Source organism: Heteronotia binoei, chromosome 2, assembly GCF_032191835.1.
Source record: "Heteronotia binoei isolate CCM8104 ecotype False Entrance Well chromosome 2, APGP_CSIRO_Hbin_v1, whole genome shotgun sequence".
NCBI lineage: Eukaryota > Metazoa > Chordata > Lepidosauria > Squamata > Gekkonidae > Heteronotia > Heteronotia binoei.
The window spans coordinates 81,289,469-81,299,415 of NC_083224.1; the positions used below are offsets into that span (position 1 = coordinate 81,289,469).

Consider the following 9,947-nt stretch of genomic DNA (forward strand, 5'->3'; position numbering starts at 1 on the left):
ATGTTCCCCAGAGAGTGCTTAGATCTGGTTCTCAAAATCTACCAACAATCCCCGGGCCGAAGAAGGCCCGTCTGAAGTCAACCAGGGACAGGGCCTTTTCGATTACAGCCCCTTGCTGGTGGAACCAGCTACCGGAAGAGGTGAGGGCCCGGCAGGACCTTGGGCAGTTCCGCAGGGCCTGTAAGACAGTCCTCTTCCGGTTGGCATATAACTGGCCGGTACCTGAAAAACCGCAAAGGAAGGTTGTAGGATAGCACATTGGTCGATCATTTTCTTGTTTTAACTGCTGTAAACTATTTAATGTATTTTAATATTAATTAATCTTATTGTTAGAATTTTATGTTGTGAATCGCCCTGAGCTGCCTCGGTGGGGAGGGAGGGATATAAATTGAATAAAATGAAATGAAAAAAATGAAAAATTCCGACTTGGGGGGCAAAGAGCAATCTGAGATGCTCATGATTTTATGTAGCACTTAGTGGAATCAGAGCAGAGGCTATCCAGCTTGACATAAAAACTCAACATAGCAAGTTATTTTTCATTTATTTTTGGAAAAGAAATAGGTTTTCTAGCAAACCTTACTGGTTTGGATCATTGACATTTACCACTGGTTTTCTTTGCTATTACCAAAGTTCTGTTCCCAAGCTAATCTGTATTTCTCCCTTTAAAAAATCAAGGGCAGAGATTACATTTAAAATGTTTTCTAACAAAAGAAATTGACTTTCTATGATCTATAAGAAAACAGAAGTGTAGATATTGGGTGTACATAATGATACGGAGATTAAAAGCAAACAGATATGGCAGCAGATAACAGTTGTCCTCATTATAAAAGCAAGAACGGCAGGCATAACTGTGGGCTGGATTTGTGGATTCTCTTGAAGATCACATTTGTGCTGACACCAACCACCATGAAGTGGCTCATCCTAGTGTTGGTTTCTCTACACCTGTCAGAGGGACTGGAGAGGTGACTATTGACATTATAGTTGTGAATGAGGTGGAAGTACCTCTGGTAGATAACTTAGGATGCACTTTGTCAGCCAATATTTTATGGTAAAACAATGTTATAGTAGTTCTTAGTACCTCTATACTATGTAGTCCTTTAATAAATGGGGGACAATTTGCTCCCAATTTATAGTGGTGGCTCTCTCTGTTTTATGGTGATGACATGGTTTTACTCGAACAAAACAGAACTGTGCTCCAGTAATTTCTGGGAAAATGTACATATGGTTTGCAAAGAGAAATTAAATGTAGGTCATGATTTAGGCTTCTTTATAAATGAAAAATGGATGGCCACAAAATTGATTTTGTGGGTCCCATCCCATGAGGGTCAATATTGGGGCTAGTGCAATTTAATTTGCTCATAAATGATCTGGAAATGGGGGTAAGCAATGGAGTGGCCAGGTTTGTAGATGATACAAAATTATTCAAGATGGTGAAAACTAAGGCTGACCATGAAGAGCTCTAAGGATCTCCACAGACTGAGTGGGCAACAACTGGGCAAATTGTAAGTGTAAACTAAGGTGCCTTGGAACCTCCCCCCCCCCTTAATATCAAATAGGGTTTGAACCTGCTGGGACTGAAAGGATAAGCAACCTTGGGGTTGTAGTAACTAGCTCAGTAAAACTGTCAATCCAGTGTGCTGTAGTAGTGAAGAAGGTAAACTTTGTGCTGAGATTATTAGGAAAGGAATTGAAAACAGAACAGCCAAAAGTATAATACCCTGTATAGATCTATGGGGTGGCCTTGTTTGGAATATTGTGTGCAGTTCTGATTACCATATCTCAAAAAGAATTTTACAGAGCTGGAAAAAGTACAGAAGATGGCAATCAGCATGATTAAGGGGTTTCTTATGAGGAAAGGCTAAAGAATCTGGGACTTTTTTGCTTACAAAAGAGACAACTAAGTGAGGAAATGATATAAAATAAAATTTCCTGTTTATAAAATTATGAATGGGGTAGAGAGAGCGAACAGAGAGAATGTTTTCACTTTGCATATTGTGCTTCTTCTCTAGTTTTTTTAAAAATGGACCTGGGCTGGATACTGAAAATTATCAACTATTTAAATGGTTCAAAATAAATTTTTAGATTATTAATGCTCTTGCTAAGAAAGGTGTCAGTGGCAATACATCTGAAATTAATTTCTATCATGATCAATGTTAGGCATATTGCAATATTCAATATGACATTATTAAGAATGTAGTTCACAGAGAATGAGAAGATGCCCAGGTTATGCCAGAAGGAAATTTATGTGTGTCCTATACCCTAATTGTGGCTGGCTTGGATCCAGAAAATGCTGGGTTTTTCCCCAGTGAATTTTTGTTGAACTAAATAATTTTTGAGAGCTAAAATTATTCTAAAAATTAAATTATTAATCTAAAATTTCAAGAATGAAAATTTCTGCTTTTTATTTTACATTTATGCAGCAACTTCCTCAGACAAACTATCATGCAAATCTGATATCTCTAATTCTCCAGAGAGCATTTAGTATAGACAGGCTTCAGAACAGGGTTCACAAATACAGTATTCCACGGAATGAAAGAATCTGGCCTAATATGCAAATGAGCTCCTTCTGGGCCTTTTCTACAAAAAAAAAAGCACTGATCACATGGTTGCAACACTAAGCAAAACGGTAAAAGTACATCAAAACCCCAAACATAATGAACAGGAGTACTGACAGACACTCACACAAGATTAAATATATACACACTTTAAAAACAAAAACAGCCATTTATTCTAAAAATGTTGATCTCCATTTATCCGTTTGTTCAGAACAGGAAGCTGAACTGCAGAGCTGATTTGAATGAAGTTTTCTTTTATTATATAGTTATTATATCATGCAATATCACTGCAATACACATTTATTGACTAACCCATATATTCAAGCTTTTTATATTTGTTACTTGGCTAGACATGTTCTTGACTCAAACAAAAAGTGATGTGCTGGGTTATTGACAGTGCTGGGTAATTAACAGAAAAGACAGACAACAAGACAGACATAGGCAACAGATGGAAAAGGCAACAAGGACGCTGATGATACCCTGAGCTCTCCTCAATTTTTGCAGAATCATTCTGAAAAAAGGGAAATCCATTCGGGAGAAGATGAAAGAGGAAGGTGTGCTAGAAGAATTTCTGAAGAACTACCATGTTGATCCGGCAGCAAAGTACCACCTCAATGAATATAATGTTGCTTATGAACCAATAACCAACTATTTGAATGTGAGTATTAAAACATTAAAAATGCTGAAATAGGTAGACTAATGGTCTGATTAGCTTTAAAGAACTTTCATGTGTTCATGTGAAATCGTTAATCTTACCAAATCTTTAATTTGCCAGTCATTCTACTTTGGAGAGATCAGTATTGGAACCCCTCCACAGAGCTTCCTGGTTCTCATGGACACTGGCTCTTCTAATCTCTGGGTTCCATCAGTATACTGTAATACTCAGGCTTGTGGTAAGTACTCCTCTCTGCTGAGATTTCTCTGTTTTGTTTTGTTTTGCTTTAGGGATCAGATTAATTGATTTTGTTTAGAAAAGTCTCAGCATTATAAAAATATAAACAAGAATGTAATAATAAAGTGCTTCAACTCGTGTTGAAACTCTGAAGGTACTCTTGTGGTCCAACAATGGCAACCTCCTGATCTAAACACAATTGAAAAGGAAACTTGCTGAGTTTTGTGTATGTGCACCACCATCTCTCCCTTCTTCTATCCTTCTACCAGTTCAGAGTGATCAAGTGTTGGTGTGCCTCACCAACAAAAACTTTGGAGTGAGAAGTTTGGACTATAGCAAAATCAGACCTGCTGTTAACTGAACATTGCAGTAGAGGGATATATACTGCACACTGTCTTTCATTGCCATATGGAGACCAATCTGTGGTACTTTTTTTCTATTTTATTCCAGGTAACCACCACAGGTTCAACCCTAGTCAGTCCTCTACATATTCCAACAATGGACAGACCTACACTTTGTCATATGGGAGTGGTAGCTTGACAGTTATGCTAGGCTACGACACAGTACAAGTAAGTGATCTTTGTACCACACAGTCACTCATCTTTAAATGTGTTGCATTCTGGACATCTTCAAACTTGTGATCAAGTTAAGTGTATCATGAATGTTTTGGGACACGAAGGCCCCTGTATACAGTCCAGCATTGCAGTTTGAACTCACTTGAGACAAAAGTAGAAATTCTAGGACGTAGAACACAAATTTGTGATGTGAGACTATGTATTGCCTAGAGAATAATAACCTAGATGCATTACCTAGAGACTGGTGTATTCCCCCCCCCCACACACACACACAGGTGTAAGAAAAGGAGTTCCAAAACAGGAGTGAAAAAGCAGCTTATTGAAGGTGATTTTTTTAAAAAGAACAGCAATAAAAGGGGAAATTATTTAAAAGCCTTTTCTCATCTGCTCCTCTTCAAAATTATGCATAGCCCCCAAAGCTGGTTTTGGCTTTTGTAAAAAACAGAAAAATAAGCAGGTATAATTTAAACCTGAGACATGCTGCTCAGAACCAGTTTTTCCAGCACACTCTCTTTAGGAATCTGTCACACTTACAAATCTCAGTTACGGCTGTACACAAGTAGCTCACAGTAGGTGAGAGGAAAATCTATACAATGACTTCAATCAAGCCCCTTACATGCCTGATAGTTAAGAAGAGTGGCCCCTAAACTTGGGGGAGCTGAAGTTCCATAGCTATTCTGTAAGCTCAGACATGCCATATGTTTTCAGTCCACTCAGCTGGGTCACAGTTGATGCATTCACACACACTAAATAATGTGCTTTGCAACCCAATTTTTACTGTATAAGAGCAGCAAAATCCACTTGCAACCAGTTGTCGTGTGAATGCACCCAGTGTTTCATTCAATGTTGTTTCTCAAGTCATGTGATGTTACTGATGTTTCATTATCAGGCTTCAAACTGCAGGTGAAATCCATGTTCTTCTTTTCCTAGGTCCAGAATATCATAGTCCAGAACCAGGAATTTGGCCTGAGTGAAAGTGAGCCCACCAGTCCATTTTACTATGCTAGTTTTGATGGGATTTTGGGGATGGCTTACCCTGCCATGTCTATGGGGGGCTACACTATCATGCAGCAGATGCTGAGACAAGGGCAGCTGTCTGAATCAATCTTCAGCTTCTACTTCTCCCGGTAAGATCCAGCAACCCATATTTTTTGCCCTTGGGTATATTCCAAATCATGTAAATTATTACTCTGTGGGTAACTCGGTGGTAGAGCACCTTCTAGGCATGCAGAAGGTCCCAGGTTCACTCCCCAGTATCTCCAGCTAAAAGGATCATGTGGCAGATGATGGGAAGGAGCTCTGCCTGCAACCCTGGAGAATATTATCTGAACAGACAATAACCACCCTCAATGACAAAGGGCCCGATAAGGCAGCTTCATGTGTTCTCTCTGGTTCCATCTTTACAATTACAAATATAATTTAGAATAATATTCCAGATGTGGATTGGAAAAACTCACTCCCTACATGTCAATAAAACTTGGTTGGTCTTAGTGCTACTGGACGCCAACTTTGTTCTATTGCTTCAGACCAACATGGCTGCCCACCTGTAATATTCACAACAGCAGGTAATTTCTAATAAAACAATGGTCTTAATATTTCTAATGAGTAAGAAAACCTTCGTTTGAACAGCTGAATAACTTGTTTAGGTCAGAGGGCTGTCTGTAAATGAGTCAAGGCTTGCCATTAAGATCAATGAGAGAAAAGGATGAGCTGAAGGTCATTAATAATAAGTTGGAGCAGATTGAGCTGGGAGCATTGGTCATTTTCTTTCTTTGGGCCTTGAAGTAGTTATTCCTGTGTACCAATATGGCCATGTCAATCTACTTCTTCACTTTATTGCTTTGGAATTGTAGTTTTTAGAATGTTTTACTTAAGTTTTAAGAATGTCCTTCAACTGTGAATGAGACTTCAATTAATAAAAAGCTGAATAAATAACCTTGCCTGTTTTTGACATTGTCTCCCCAGCCAACCCACTGTTCAGTATGGAGGGGAACTAATCTTGGGAGGTGTTGACACTAAACTGTTCTCTGGGCAAATTTCCTGGGCACCTGTTACCCGCGAGGTTTACTGGCAGATTGGTATTGAGGAGTAAGTGTATTAAAAATTCCCAACTTATCTATACTGGTCTGTGCTTTTGAGTGTTTGTCTCTTGTTGCTTGGTGACAGACATTCTTTGCTCTTGTTCCTATAGGTTTGCCATTGGAAACCAGGCTACTGGGTGGTGTAGCCAGGGCTGCCAGGCAATTGTGGACACTGGTACTTTTCTGCTTGCTGTCCCAAAGCAGTACATGGGGAATTTCCTGCAGGCTGTAGGAGCTCAACAATACAATGGGGAGGTAGGTGGCAGAAGAAATCCTGGAGGATTGCTGAGGGCACCTCTAAATAGTTTGGATCCAAAGCAGTACAAGCAGAGCTCAGCCAAAGGAAGCAAGCTTTCCCTCTGCTAGTGAACCCCCTCCCTCCAATGCTGCTGTCAAGGGATTCGTAGGAACGCTGCTGAGTGTGTTGTGAGGGTTCTATAATAAGAAATGAATATTAGTACCAGGGCTTTTTTTTGCGCAGGAACACACAGGAAAGCAGTTCTGGATGGAGTTGTGTGAGAGGTGTGATCTAATATGCAAATGAGTTCCTGCTGGGCTCTTCCCACAAGAACACCCTATGCAAAACAATGATACCATCTGAGGGTGTGACCTAATAAGCAAATGAGTTCCTGTTGGGCTTTTTCTACAAAAAAGAGCCCTGATTAGGATTCCCAGCTCCTCTGAGGGGAAAAAATATGGTCTGAATATAAGCTACTGTTTTTGCAGTTCAGATGAGGGAGAAAATCCCATCTGCAAGCTTAGCTGAGTGAAGTTACACCAAAGATAAAGGCTGTTTTCATCAACTGAATATAGGCATCATCATCATACTGTGTCCCCCCCCCCCCCGCCAATAATCATCTGACTGACTTCTTTTGGAAACACTGCTGTTCTGCTCTAACAGAAGTTCTAATGTTCCAATATCTATGGACAGGACATGGCACTGGGAAAAATAATAAGGCTCCTGATTTCAGAACTGCACTGAAATGAACTGAAAATGTTTCATCACTCTGTTTGCTGGTGAAGACATGATCTGGTTAACTTCTCCTCTAGCCCACTCATGGAGCTAACCTCATTTGTATATTTCTTTTCTCACTAGTATGTTGTCAACTGCAACAATGTACAGAGCATGCCCACCATCACCTTTGTCATTAATGGATCCCAGTTCCCACTACCTCCATCTGCCTATGTAGCCAACGTACGTATACAGTACTGGTTAATATTATTTTCCCAATGCATGCTTTATGCCAGGTTCTTTGAGGATCCAAATCTAGATTATAGCACCTTTACTTTAGGTAACCCAGTCCTGGATCATGAATCTTTTTGGAATCTGAATTATTCGTCTAGATCTGCAAGTACATAAGTCTTCTAGACACTTCTGTTCCAGCCTTTATTAGTAACACAACCTAGTATTTTAGTATTAATAATCACATGGTCAGGAATGGTGAAGCAAAGAAGAATCCCACAATATTATCACTTCTCAATGTGGAGATTCTTTTCAACGGACTGGCACCCTCTGTTGTTCCTATTTGCAGTACCCTGGTTTCTGGACCTGCACAGGCTGAAGATGAGCACCAAAGGGGGTTGTTGTCACATGCATGCTAATACAGGTTTAACTGCAACCAGTATATCCTTTCAGAGAGATCCTGGGCAGCTATAGTCACAGGCTATGGTGTTAGGGGAACTGCAGATAAACAGTTGCATTTCTGTCATGATTTAATCAGAACCTGATCCCAGACTTCTTACAAAAAGTTTTGTGTTTTCCTCCAGGAGAACTGCAACTTAAGCTGTTTTCTTTTCTTTCACAGAACAATGGCTATTGCTCCATTCAAATTGAGGCTACATATTTGCCTTCCCCAACAGGGCAGCCTCTATGGATCCTGGGTGATGTCTTCCTGAAGGAGTATTATTCTGTCTATGACATGGCCAATAATAGAGTGGGCTTTGCACCATCAGCCTAGATGGAACAAAACCTATTTTTTGCCAACACCCAATGCTGCTGTTCTTTTGGGCTTTGATAGAATCATTCAAAATTAATCTTTTAAAAAGGAAGCATTTTTTTCCAAATTCCTATACTGTATGCCTAGACTTATATGTAATCAATTTCCTATTGCTACAGATTAATAAAATTTAGTATGCCATGGTTGCTTGTGTGTGTTGGCATTGGCTGGGTGAAGACCTTGAGATTCATTTTAGGAAGTGACTAGGATTGACTGAGTTGGGTGATTTTATTCTGACCTCAGTGGGGTGCAATGCCATAGAGCCCGCTCTCCGAAGCATCCGTTTTCTCCAGGGGAAAGAAGCAAACATTCCATTTCAATGCACAGTGGGAGATATGTGCCAATGGGCTTTCTTGGGCACTACCTTTTTCTCAGCAAGCATCCTCTGTGTTAGATAAGGTTACATCTCATATATGCCTAAACAGCTCTCTCTCCTTAGGTCCTGGGAGCTAAGCAGGGTCGGCCACAGTTAGTACTTGGATTCCCATGGAGACCCCCAAGGAAGATGGGGGCTGCTTTGCAGAGGAAGGCAATGGCAAACCACCTCTGCTCATCTCTAGCCTTGAAAACCATATATTGTCTTGGGGTGGCCATTTGTTGGAGATGACTTGATGGCATACAATGATGATGATGATAGTTGTGGTGGTGGTTATGATGATGATGATGTTTGTTACCAAACTGCTGCATCCAACTGCCATGCCTCCAAGAACATTAGTTGCATTACCAAGTGTTGGAAATAATCTCTCCCACTGCACTAAAGGAGTCAGGAAGAAAGCACAGAGTGGTGCATTTTCTCAGGATTGCAGCCATTTGGTAATATCCCAATGTTCAAATTAAATAAGTTTAACATTGTCACCATTTTTTAAAAGTTACTAATCACCATAGTGTACACATCCTACAGGGAGATATGCTTTTGCACATTGTTCCAAAGTATAGGATGCAAAATCTATTTATCTTGGGGATATAGTTTAACTGGTTTACACTTCTTTGTGGGCACATCTCCCAAACATATACTATCCTACTTTCTGATCGGTTCAAACTAAGCCTGCTTCTAGCCCTGAACTTCTAAACAATGGCATGAACAGATAATTCACATAAATGCTATGCAGTCACCCAAGTTCTGGCTCCTCTGTTACAGCAGAAACAGTTGTTAATCTGATAATTAATTTGCACCTTACACAAGAAGCATATTCCTTTAAATAGACCCCTGTATATCAGAAGACCTTGGCAGCCAATTCATTATCCCTTTATTACTTTTGAGGTGCTCACCATTTTTTTTACAAAATATTGATACGATTTAAAGAAAGATGTTCTCAAAATATCCCCTCATATTTTAAAAGATTCCCCATACTTTCCCAAGATGTGTCTCAGAAATAGATGCATGTTGGAAATTAGCTCCACATCATCAGCTGCATGTAACACTACAAAAAATGTGCAATTCTTTTAAAATGATGGGGAAAAAGAGAAAGGGAGTTCTTTTTTTAATTTCAAAATTTTTATTAAACTTATAATCAATATAAACATGTTTATACAAACAATGCACTTATTCAAGGCTTCAAAAAGGAAAAGTAAACAAACTAAAATTAAGAACAATGTTATGCATTTTGCATTGCTTAACTTAAAGGTATACACATTTCAATACTTATTGCTTGATTACTAGTACTTTTGCTTATGCAACTTATAATTTCCTGTACTTAGGCAGTTAACATTGTACAAAACAGGCATTAAAAGTAAATCATTTTTTCAAATAAAGCATTTCTAGGCAGAATGTTTTCTTCTGAAAGATATGAAACTACTGGGTAGAAAGGGAGTTCTTTCACCACATTATTCACAGAGACACTGAAGGA

At 39.3% G+C, this 9,947-nt stretch overlaps 1 protein-coding gene across 1 annotated transcript; it reads left to right on the forward strand.

The window, feature by feature from the left end:
- The first annotated feature begins 861 nt into the window (after nt 1-861).
- Nucleotides 862-8,162, forward strand: LOC132566419 (pepsin B-like). Its single transcript, XM_060231431.1, has 9 exons — nt 862-962; nt 3,060-3,213; nt 3,331-3,448; nt 3,898-4,016; nt 4,953-5,149; nt 5,988-6,110; nt 6,214-6,358; nt 7,200-7,298; nt 7,909-8,162. The coding sequence occupies exons 1-9, from the start codon at nt 907-909 to the stop codon at nt 8,059-8,061; spliced, it is 1,164 nt and encodes a 387-aa protein (XP_060087414.1). The 5' UTR covers nt 862-906; the 3' UTR covers nt 8,062-8,162.
- The last annotated feature ends 1,785 nt before the right edge of the window (nt 8,163-9,947 follow it).